At 37.9% G+C, this 12,289-nt stretch overlaps 1 protein-coding gene across 5 annotated transcripts in view; it reads left to right on the top strand.

Moving 5' to 3' along the window:
• The first annotated feature begins 1,280 nt into the window (after positions 1–1,280).
• The window catches only part of ercc6l2 (excision repair cross-complementation group 6-like 2), a 37,261-nt gene continuing 26,252 nt past the window's right edge, over positions 1,281–12,289 (top strand). For all 5 annotated transcript variants that reach the window (XR_015094815.1, XM_086075632.1, XM_086075633.1 and 2 more), the window contains exons 1-15: positions 1,281–1,515; positions 1,946–2,292; positions 3,695–3,811; positions 4,017–4,210; positions 4,982–5,075; positions 5,186–5,253; positions 5,429–5,636; positions 5,714–5,854; positions 6,595–6,711; positions 8,257–8,376; positions 8,615–8,686; positions 10,403–10,548; positions 10,980–11,075; positions 11,170–11,269; positions 11,935–12,081. Coding sequence is in view for 4 of the 5 variants with exons in the window: in XM_086075632.1 (XP_085931758.1) it covers positions 1,479–1,515; positions 1,946–2,292; positions 3,695–3,811; positions 4,017–4,210; positions 4,982–5,075; positions 5,186–5,253; positions 5,429–5,636; positions 5,714–5,854; positions 6,595–6,711; positions 8,257–8,376; positions 8,615–8,686; positions 10,403–10,548; positions 10,980–11,075; positions 11,170–11,269; positions 11,935–12,081 (2,004 nt within the window). In the remaining variant the exon portion in view is untranslated. The remainder of the gene's footprint in view (positions 1,516–1,945; positions 2,293–3,694; positions 3,812–4,016; positions 4,211–4,981; positions 5,076–5,185; positions 5,254–5,428; positions 5,637–5,713; positions 5,855–6,594; positions 6,712–8,256; positions 8,377–8,614; positions 8,687–10,402; positions 10,549–10,979; positions 11,076–11,169; positions 11,270–11,934; positions 12,082–12,289) is intronic.

Genomic DNA, 12,289 nt, shown 5'->3' with positions numbered 1-12,289 from the left:
CAAAGCACCTTTTGTCTCCTTTTAAGGCTGACCGAATCTGGAATGGATGACAACATATAAACTAGCAAAACAAAAGGCTCCTTTATGTGCTTGCTAGTGTAATGAGATGAGTGTAAATATGTTTCCATCTCATTGCAAGGCAAAACAAAAGGAGCCATCCCATTCGGGTTGTTAGGGGGCTTCCATGTTGTAACTCAATTAGCACAATCACTTGGGATTACCACCGATAGGGACATTCATCAATCATCATATTTCCTCGATGATGCATTCAAAAATAAATGTACTGTATACCTTTAATGGACACCCCCGTGTCCATTCCTGCTTATTCCTGCACTCTGAATTCTATCCTTTCTGTTTGTCTGCTTTTTACCTTCTCCCATTCCTTTCTGACGTTTCTGTTTTTTTCCAGCACTCCCCACCAGACATCCTTCCTTTCTTACCATCTTCCTTCCTTCTTTTTTCTATCTTCCACCCTTGCTTAACTAAAACCTACTGTACTTTTCTGGCATCCTCCCTTTCTTAGCACTTTCATCTTCCTCCCCTGCAGACCCATCTTTTCCACCAATGCTCATCCCTAATATATGCCTGTTGTTCTTGTTGTTTTAATTGAATGACTCAAAAGTGAAAACTTAAAAGTATAATTCATGCAGTAAAATTACTGTTTTTTTTTGTTTTGTTTTAAACACTAACTAAAATAGTGAGTAAAAGAAGATGAGATCATTATTTCAATATACTGTATATTCTTTTTGTAACATTTTTGGGTGGTGTGTCATAATTTTTTTCTAATGCAAAACAAGCGCTTTCACTGATTAAATGTTGGGAAACACTGCCTTCAGGAAAATTAAACTGGGTGTGGAAAGCTAAACTTATTATAGTTCTGCCTAGCAACAAAAGTTACTGCTATCACGTGATCCAACCAACGTGTATGTGAACTGAAAACAACATGATCCTTTTTGTACACCTTGATAAAATTATACTTTTAAAGATTTTAAACATTTTATTGTATAAATACATATAAATAAAATCATATTATTCAAAATAATCCGCAAACATGGAAAAGTTTCAAGAGTGTAACGAAAATGCAGTTTGAATTTCAGCCGGGCACTTTCAACATTGTTCTGTAAGCTTGTACCAAACCAATAACATTCACCACTGTGGATACGCTTGCTATTATTATTTATTAATTTCTTTACATTGTACTTTTTTTTTGTCTGTACTTTTTTTGTTCGGGTTAAAATAGCGAAAGTGCCGTGACGAACGTACAAATAGGTAAACAATGCTGCTGGTATAATGGCGAGACAACAGAACGAAGAGTTACAGCTCTCAAAAATCAGTTAAAGCCTATTTTAAGAAAATGGTCCACGGTCGAGAGTTTTATTCTATAGTAAATGAAGCGATGGGACTTTTGAAAAGTGTTAGCTGCGCCCACTAAGATCGCTATGACTCCGTGAAGAGGAAACGAGAACGCTAATGATAGCATGATGATGATGATGGATTCTACCTCAGTTGGAGAAGGTTAGCAAAGCATACGTTTTTTTTTGTGTGCGGTTATTTCTCCATTAATCGTCGTCGATAACCTTCAAAAATGTTATTCAATGAATAAATCGAGTCTCTTAAAATTTCTTTATTAGTTTGGGAGTTAGTCGTGACTCGTGTGTCGTAATGGTTTACTAGTACTGTAGAACATACAAATCGACAAGACTTGCCTTACATTTTTTTCCCAAAATGGAATTAATTCATTTCCACCTACAAATTTACTAAAAATGAAAAACTATCACATCACGCTAAAATAACCCATTCACGGCCAACCCAAAATAGCTTATTTACTGGACTATAACAAAATGTTGAAAAAGTGAAGCGGTGTAAATACTTTACATATGCTTTCCTGTATTCTGTATAATCTTCAAGTGTTCAATTAAGTAATACGCTACTTTTATCTCTACAGCATCTTGGCACACCCGTGATCACCAGGTGCCTGATCTTGGTGATGACGAGGATGTGACTGACGGGTATGGTGAAGAGGAGGACACAAACGAAGATGAAAACGCTACTTCAAGATCTGATTTAAATAATTTGAAGCGAGAGAAACCATTGTTTTCCAGCGGTGCGGAACATTCCGGGGCATGTGTTCCCTTAAAGCTGTGTGATGGAAGTGATGTTAGTGTCCCATACACTATCAACAGATACCTGAGGGATTATCAACGAGAAGGCATCAGGTTTATTTACAGTAACTATAGCCATTCGAGAGGATGTATTCTGGGGGATGACATGGGCCTTGGGAAGACCGTGCAGGTATACATTAAAGCAGCCTGAAATATTTGGTAAATGTGTGTTTGCTTAAGTGCAAGGCAAGGCAGAATATACTCCATCTTCTGTTTGCCTGGCCAAAGTGCCAGTGTTGGTAAGATGTGTTGTTTCATTATCTTGCCAAAGTGCAAGCAAAGGCACAATTTGTTGCTTCATTAGGGTGGCTACGGCCCAGCTAGTAGAGCGGGCCATCCAGTAATGGAAGAGTTGGTGGTTTGAATCCTGGCTAAGACTGGGTTGCTGCCGGGTCCTCATTGTAAATGTGAAACTGTTCTCAATTGCCAATAATAAGTGATGTCACTAGGATCCTTTACCTATTCATCCTCTTTCCTATGGAGGACCAAAACTGCCAACATTCAAAATGAATAAATGACACACCCAAAAAAAAGAAGACAAAAAATGTAAATAAAAACAGATATAAAAAAATATAATTCGAAAATTAAATCCAAATGTATTTATTTATGTATATACAGTGTATATATATTTTTTAAATTATTTTTTTTAAATTTCCATTTATATATATATTTTTAATTTAATTTCCAAATAATATATTTTTTTATTTTCACTTTTAGTCATTTATTTATTTATTTAGTCATTTATTTATTTTTAATTTTGGCAGTTTTGGTCCTCCAACTTTCCAGAGTGAAAGTGAAGACACAATATGCTGCTTCATTATCTAAGACAAGATTTGTTGCTTCGTGTGTTCATTAACTTGCCAGAGCGCAATCAAAGACACAATATGCCGATTCTGTTATCTTGCCAAAACAGAAGCACAGACAATATTCTGCTTCATCATTATCTTGCCAGAGAGGCACAGTAAGATGCTTTATCTTTCTAAAGTACAAGCGAAGGCTCAATATGTTGCTTAATTGTATTGCCAATTGCAGAGCACTGGAAGAGGCATGACAAAAAGCAAAATCTCGCTATATTGCTTCATTTTGTTGTTGTTTTTCTTTGTCTGCTGTCTTATGTAAACAAAGGTACAACTATATTTTTTTCCAACAATGTTTGTTTTTCATTGTGTATTTACAACTGAATACACACACAAAGACACAATATGTTTCTTCATTATCTTGCCAAAGTGCAAGCAAAGGCAGGATATGTTCCTTTGTATACAGTACTGCCAAAATGCAACCAAATGTGCAATACTTTGCTGCATTTGCCAAGGCTGAAGTGAAGGCACGATATATTACTGTGTCTGCCAAATTTTAAGTGTAACAAAGTAAAACAAACAAACTACATCAAGTCATAACTCATATCAGATCCCTTGATGAGAGTTTTCCATATTTGTAATTTATATTGTAAATATATCATGGAGGTCACAATCAACCTGTCAAATAACGAGTGTTTCTTCACATTGATGATTTTTTTTTTTTTTTTTTTGCAGGTTCTTGGTTTCCTTGCGGCGGCGTTGCACAAAAAAGGAACTTGGGAGGACATTGAGAGCAACAAGCCTCACTTTTTGCAAAGTCAGACCCCATCCAAGCAGAGAAAGCCAAATAAAGTGGGTGCAACAATAAAGGCAGAAAAAAAATGGCTTAAATATCTTTAAAGGCTGGACTATGATATTTGTTTTCAGATGACATTCATCCAGATGAAGACTGCATTAAGTGAAATAATAATGCGAGAGGAGGGGGAGGGATGGAGTGGCGAGGATTGCAGTTGTCTGCAAATGTCATCAGCGCGAGTGTTTTTGCAATCTCTTGTAGCTTTTCCTGATTGTGGCCCCGCTGTCAGTGCTGTATAACTGGAAAGATGAACTGGACACCTGGGGCCACTTCCAGTACGCGGTGGTCCACGGGTTGAGGAAACAGGAGGAGCTGGCTCGCATCAAGAAGGGCCGCGTGGAGATCACGCTCACCACCTATGAGACTCTTCGCATTTGCCTGACTCAATTTAATAAGTGAGAGACTTTTTAAGATGCAAGTACAAAACACACATGATACATTTTCTGTAGATGTTAATGCTATTCATATTTATTTGTTTGGCCTGTGAAATGATTACAGGTACTTGTTAATGCTGTTGAATGAGTAAGTGTGTCCGAACTTTAGAGTATAAATACCCTATATTATTCACAACCAAGCATGATTACCTCGAGACGTGTTCAATCAAGAAATCACCCAAAGAGGAACTTGTGAAGTCAGACAAAAGATCTCAAAAAGCAGCAACCAAATGCCATGATCCAAAGAAATAAAAAAACAGATGAGAAATTAAGTAATTGACATCTTATCGGTCTGTAAAGGGCTACAATAGTCATTCCTAAAGCTTTACGACTCCAGTTAATCATGGTAAGCATTTTGGGTGAATTCCAGGACTTGTAGTTTGACAACTTTTACTCGGGAATTTGTCCAAATAAGCCCCAATCTGAAGCAGTTATCAAACAGATTTGTAATTTGTAAAGCATTTTGCTCTCTGCCAGTGGTCCCCAACCATCGGTTCACGGGCCATTTGATACCGGTGCATATACTGTATGTTGTGATTAGGAATATAAGTCAGCTCCCCATGCGCAATCTTTCGTTATCGAGGAATGGTTACTGGTCCACAAAAAATATGTACGACCATTGACCAATCCCTGGCAGAAAAAAGTTGTTGATACTGGCCTACGCCGTTTTTTGGTTGTCGGAGCATGGCATCAAAGTTGGTGGTCCTCATATGACCTTGTCCTCTTCCTCAGCATCGACTGGTCTGCAGTGTTTGTAGATGAGGCTCACAAGATAAAGAATCCAAACTCTCAAATCACTCAAGCGATGAAGGGTCTCAAATGTCAGGTGAGATTTTGTCCATAAATGTATATGGCTCAATGTGTCGATTTTAAATTAACCAGTCTACCTCATTTTGTGGCTGGCAGTGTATGTATTCATTCTGATTTTTTACTCAGATCAGAATTGGTCTAACTGGCACCATCCTTCAAAATAACCTGGAGGAGTTGTGGTGTGTTCTGGACTGGTAGGTTTTTTTCTTATCAGCATTTTTTTTTTTATCATTAAAAAGCCATACAATTCAGAAGTTGTCACAGGACTTTGTTCAGTGAGGTGCAAGAGATTCAATCTGGCACGTGTTCTGCTTTTTTTGGGAACTATGTGTAACTTGTGTAACTTTGTTGTTCTGTTTTTCCACACAGGGCAGTCCCTGGCTGCCTTGGCAATTTGGGGCATTTTAAGATCAAGGTGTCAGATCCAATTGAGCGTGGCCAGAGACACAGTGCAACCAAGCGAGCCTTAGCAACAGCGAGGAAGACCATCAGGGACCTGGTGAAGAAGATTTCCTTTTATTTCCTCCGAAGGACCAAATCGCTGATCAAGGACCAACTCCCAAAGAAGGTTGACAGGGTAGGTAACAATGTAATGAACAATGATAATGATCAAATGGCGCTGTAATGCCGTGCTATGTTTTGTCCCCACTCTAGGTGGTGTACTGCTCTTTGACTGACTTTCAACAGACGGTCTATCAAACTGTGCTGGACTCTGAAGATGTGCAATTGCTTCTGAGGTCTTCAGAGAAATGTGATTGCCAAAGTGGACGTACTCGAAGGCGATGCTGCTATAAAGTCAGTCCACCCCTGCCATGTGTTCTTTTATAGGCCTTGTATTGTGGTCGCGCACAATAATTGTTTCTTTCCACTTAATTATTGACACGAGTTTGTGGAATTTCAGTGAACTGACCAGAAAAAAATCTACAAGTTTAATGTAGCATATTTGTGTTTACTTTACAAAAGTTCAAAATAGTGTTATTTTAAATGTGTGTGCATTAAACAACAATAGTTACACCTATGCCTTATATGGTTTAGTAAGCCAATACAAAACCTTTATATTTGCATAGATAATTAGGCCCAGTTTTGAGACGTCCATTTTTAGAATTTTAAATAGTTCCAAAGTAATACTATATCTGTGAGCAGTATCGGCTGTCCTCTTGGGGCCGTCTGACAGTCAGGAACTAGAAATTAGAAGAATAGAAAATTACCATTAATTTCCTGTAATTTTAAGGAAAAATGCTATATTGGGATGTATATGCTCTTTCTTTAAAATTATCATTAATTTTTTTGGGGCAAATTTTATGTACTAGTGGTATCGGTATTTGGTATCGGTGACTGCTCAAGACTGGTATCGGTTTGAAAAAAAGTGTTATTGAATACATCGAGCTTATGGACACATTTTCAGGCAGGTAAAAGATTGAGTTGGTTGTTTAATTTCACACTTGGTTGATGGGCAGGTACTCCAGAGAAACCACATGCTCTTATTGAAACTATTAAAAAGATAATTTTCCATAACATAAATTCCTCCCTTGCAGAAAAACTCTGAGGGCGTGCCAGTGAAGGCGCTGTACTTCACTTACATGGCCGTAATGAGGAAGGTTGCCAGTCATGTCGCACTGCTCCAGTCCACCGCAGGCACCAGTAAGAAACAGGTACAGATGGATATCGACAGTTTATTCCATCACTATATTAAAAATATTTTCTCTGATGCACACTGATTTCCTCAGTTGCAATTTAGTTTTAAAAATATGGTTGTTTTCTTTCACCTTTTATGTTGCAATTTAGTATCATGTTAAGTGCGGGGGTGCAATCAGGTGCAGATAAGAACATTTGAATATCGAAGGAAAGTCCATTTATTTCAATAATTTGTTTCAAAAAGTGAAACATGTATGCTACAGTAGTTCACCACACACAAAATGAAATATGTCAAGTCTTTATTTTTTTCAATTTTGATTATTATGGCAGGAAAAAAAATCTGTTTGACAAAACAAAGCTCAACATTATAGGCTCTCTGTGTCCCTATCTTGTAAGCTACTCATCGCAAAACAACTGCAGAGGCTTTTCTCAGCCTTAAAATGGTCTCAATCTGGTTTAGTAAGATTCAGAATCATTAGCCAAGACTGTTGACTCGTATTAGGGGTATAGTACCTGGCGATTCGATCCGTATCACGATTTATAGGTTATGATTTGATTAAATACTGATTAATCACAATAATAATCTATAAGTCGACTATTGCGATAAAAAACCCCATCAACATTTAAAATACTAATCAGTAGTGATAGACAAATGAAGCTTCATGAAGCACTTGTGATATTTTTTGATTCCTCTAGATGGCACTCTTGGCGTAAAGGGGCCAGCTAGCTCGCTAGCTAGCTAAACAACTAACCAGACAGACAGACAGACGAATCTTCATGAAGCACCTGTGATATTTTTTGACTCCTCAAGATGGCACTCTTGGTTTAAAGTTTCAGTGGGAATGTAATCAATTTCCATCGCCATTATCTTTAAACGAAGAGCACCATCTATAGTTGTAAAAAAATAAATACATTGCAAGTGCATCATAAAGGTTCTTGAAGCTTAATTTTTTCCATCGCTACTAATCAGTAAACTTGTGCATGTACACTGTAAGATATGTATATTTATCTGAAACTTCAGGCTTATGACTGAGCCACTGTATTTAGCAGATTGCAATCAATTTCATGTTTGAACAGCATTGAAATCACATTTTTAGGCTTAATGTTCCATTAATATAACATTCTCCCATGCTTAAAGTGTGAACCCTAACCCCAAGTAAGATGTTTTGTTGAATATTTCCATCAAAAATTGATGTTTAAACATTGATTTGGCCCCATATTGTGTCAATGCGAGAATTGCACACTGTAATATCGCAATATATCGCCGGATCGATTTTGTTTAACACCCCTAACTCGTATATATAATATGGTCTGTCTATATTTTTGGTTTTCACCTATTGCAGGTGGACCTGAAACATAACCCCTGTGATAAACGGATGTTCACCTTACTGCGATAAGAGCTCATAACTGTAATTGTGTACACTTTAAGGTCCAATAACATTTCTAGATTGTGAAGATTGAGTTTGCCCCGCTGCACTGCATTTACTCGATTGAATACCAAACTAACTGGCTCATTCCAGCAACAGATTGGCTTCAGTGACATGCTGCATTTGTTCTTTTAGGAAAAGTGTGTGAACGCCATTTGTCAAAAGGTTTTCCAGAAGTTTCCAGACTTTATGCAGAGGTGCAAAGACGCAGCATTTGAGGCACTGTCGGACCCAATGTACAGCGGCAAAATGAAGGTGCTTCACAGAGACGAGGCTTGGTCTACTTCTCTTTAAGGGACAATATACAGTACAATATATACAGATGCATTTGTATAAAGGCTATAAGATCATATTAATGTGGTGGTAAATATTTTGAAAGATCTTGGTCTCATTTTTAAATATCACAAAAACCTGGCATTTTAGCAGAGATATCTAGACTTGTTATATCCTCTGTACTTGTATGCTAATAAAGAACTTTATTTTTCCCTCTCAGGTTTTGCAGAAGCTCCTAAGATTCTATCTGCAAAACAAAGCCAAGGTGCTCATCTTTTCACTGTCAACTAAGGTAAGGGCTGTATTTGCATGTGTGATCATTTCCACTGAAAATTATACTTAGAATAATTTGTCCCATTCATTTTTGGCTGAATGGTGAGCATGTTCTGGGTTTGAATCATGGCTCAGCCTACCTATGTGGATTTTGCATGTTCTCCCCATGTTTGTATGTGTTTTCTCTTAAGGAGTACTCAGACTTTCTCCCATATTTAAAAAGCATGCTTAAGTTTATTAAAGACTAAATTGTCCATAGTTACTGTATAAATGTGATTGTGATTGATTGTTTGTCTACATGTTATTTGCGATTGGCTGGCGACCAGTCCACGGTGTACCAGACGTCTCACCCAAAGTCAACAGGATTAGGCTTCAGCTCACCCATGACCCTAATGAGGACAAGAACAGTTGCAGTACAGAAAATGCATGAGTACTGCCAGGGCTGGACGGGCACCAAACAAATCCGCCCTGGCATTTTAACTTAGGCCGGCACATCTGGCTGGTATGCCGGATGGCCAGTCCAGCCCTGCGTACCGCAAATTAGTCCACAAACTATTACAGTTATACAACTTTTATTAACGGAGGCAATGTTTTACGTAAGATCGTGACAATATTAGCTGTCATATATAAGTGAACATGTAATGTAAGTCATCCCATCTTTTCATTACAAAAGGTAGCAGCTAGCGCAGGAAGTTAACCTAGCTGTCTACACTCTAAAGTACATCTTCAATCAGTGCTTTTTGTATTAAACAGCACAAACAGATCGACTCCAATGTACGACACAAGTCATCAAATCAAAGTCCTTTGTTCACAAAAAGCTAGTCTATATACCCAATCTGGCCCAGAGGCATTTTAAGCAAACAGGAACGGGAACAGAAACCAGAAACGCAGTAGCAGCGCTAAACTTGCCTTTATAGAACCAACACAAAAGTTGTTGAAAACACAAGCAAAATGTGTACATTTAAGATCAATTTTGGTCAATCTCCAAATTTGTTCGCCTTTTTTTAGTGTATCTAATGAAGTGTCAAATGACTGAACATTGTGTCATTAGACGGGCAGCTGTCCCATAGGAAATTGGAAATTTGATGATTTGTGATCTTTACAGGGGAATTTGAAAGGCGTCAACGTTCTCGGATGGTGACTTGCATTCACAGCCACTCATTTTTTTAGGCTTTAAACACACTTAATTGCTGCTGCTGTTGTTTGAGCTCCATATCTTATTTATAGTCAAAACACAAGCAGCAGACGTGGGCCTTTCTCCCTCGCTCTCTCTCGTGACTGAGATTAGTCTGTAAGCCGCGAGGGGCTTTATGAGTGAAAGCAATTAGAGCTTTTAAGCAAACGAGACACTGCAGTGTCACAAGAGACTGAACGATAACATTAAGTAGAAGTCATAGCAATTTTATAGCAATCAGCCTAGCGCTGTCGATGTTGATAAGGATGCAAGGCTTTTATTGACACTTGTTAATTTCGCAATAATCCAATTGCAATTGTGCATGTAAAATTTTGGAAGTATTCAAAGTTCACCATGTTTGGAATAAATTACAATTTATAGGACTTAACTGGTATATTCACCAACATTTAGTGTTGTGATCAGCGACTACTATCCACCCATCCAAATTTTTTTATAGTGCTTTTCATGATTAGGGTCACGGGTGAGTCTGTTCCAATGATTTTTTTCCGGTGAAAATTCACAGAATCTTTGTTGTTTTTTGTTTTGTTTTGGTCCCGTTAGCTGTTGGACGTTCTGGAGAGGTACTGCATGGCCGAGGGGCATGACTATAGCAGGTTGGATGGGACCACCAAAGCCAAGGAGCGAGTCCACATCGTCAAGGAGTTCAACACCTCTGCTCACATCAACCTGTGTCTCGTTTCCACCATGTTAGTCTCCCCAAAAATGTTAAATGCTTTATTTATTTTATATTACACAATTTTGAAATATTAAACAATGTTATTGGTAGATTACAATTTTAAAGCCAAGTGAAACTGAATGTAAATGCAGTGAAGTAAGAAATGAGTGATGCCTGACACATAAAGAAGTACGCACACATCATTGCGGAGGGATCACTTTAAAGCTGCAGTTTCCACTAATGTGGGATCATAACATAATCTAAAACGCCATCCTTAAATTCTTCTGAAAGACTGTTTAAGGGCTTTGGTTGGGGCTGCTGTTTTGGTTAGCATCAGACTTGCCAGCTATCTCTATTTGAGTTAGGTATTTATTTATTTATTGACTCCGTAGGTGGACACTATTTGTGGGAATCCGTATTTGATGGGAAGATAAAAATTATGACAATGTTGATTCTTTCCAGGGCGGGAGGTCTTGGTCTGAACTTTGTAGGGGCCAATGTTGTGATATTATTTGACCCAACGTGGAATCCAGCCAATGACCTCCAGGCTATCGACAGGTTTGCCTATCTTTTATAATTCACCTGTTTCATATACAAATGTGCAGCTATTTTAACATCGTTTGTGCGGTCATTTTCACTGTGTGCATCTTAGAGCATATCGCATTGGCCAGTGTAGAGACGTGACTGTTTTCAGGCTAATCTCGTTGGGGACCGTGGAGGAAATCACCTACCTCAGACAAGTCTACAAACAGGTACTCCGATAATAATGATTTTGGTGTGTCATGATATGAGAGATCATCGGGTGAATGTGGTGGGAAAGTAATCAAATTTCACTTAAGTGGTCAAAATAATATCATTTATTTACATCCTAATAATATATTTCTGTGGGTTTGGTATTTTTTGTAGCAGATTGTATTCTTTCCTTTAGGGGCGACAGCATGCCAATAAAATTTTTACAAGAGTGTGTATCCTGTATGAAAGTGTATTAGGGGTTCTCCACAAGACCCTAAAATTCACATAGTGAAGTTTAATAAAATAAAATGAAAAGCCCCAGACATTGATTTCCCTGACTCATACAAAATCAGGTGGACACACAAAAAAGTCTCAAGGACCCATGCATGCACATAACTGAACCACAGGACAGCCATTTTGGTTTGAAGCAGCCTCCGTATCCTAAACAGATGGGTGACAGTAAATTGCCAATCTCTTTGACCATAGCTCCAAATTTGATCATCATTTGAAGACATCGCCATTAAAAAGGAGGTGTTTGGGCCCATTCATCACCGCTTGAAACTTGGATTAGTTTTTACAATTGAGTTGAAGAGAACTAGAACAAGACTCCTATATCCCACAGGTATAAAACACAGACATCTTGAAAAGATAATAAATGCTTTTTTTTTTTTTTTTGGGCAATAAGCAATTGCAGAGCTCTGTTGTCGGTGTGGAGAGCGCACGGCGGTACTTTGATGCTGTGCAGGGCACCCATAAAGGGGAACTGTTTGGGGTCAATAATCTCTTCAGGCTGCAGACCCAAGGCACATGCCTCACCCGCAAGATACTTGAGGTAAGATATGGCCTGGCAATTATAAGTTCCCATACAAGAGCTGTATCGAAAAATCAAAAAAAAATCAAAAAAAATTCTTCTTGAGAATATATGACTTGATTTTGAAAACATTAACTTTTTATTTCAAATATATAGGATTTTTTTTTTCTGAAAATATGACCTCAGAAATATATGAATTCTTAAAATGCAGTTTCAAAAATATACAACA

Source organism: Leptonotus elevatus, chromosome 5 (assembly GCF_054856555.1).
Source record: "Leptonotus elevatus isolate MCC_2025b chromosome 5, RoL_Lele_1.0, whole genome shotgun sequence".
In the NCBI taxonomy this organism is placed as follows: domain Eukaryota; kingdom Metazoa; phylum Chordata; class Actinopteri; order Syngnathiformes; family Syngnathidae; genus Leptonotus; species Leptonotus elevatus.
Note: the sequence above shows the minus strand (reverse complement) of the source record. Positions and strands in the feature narration are given on the sequence as shown.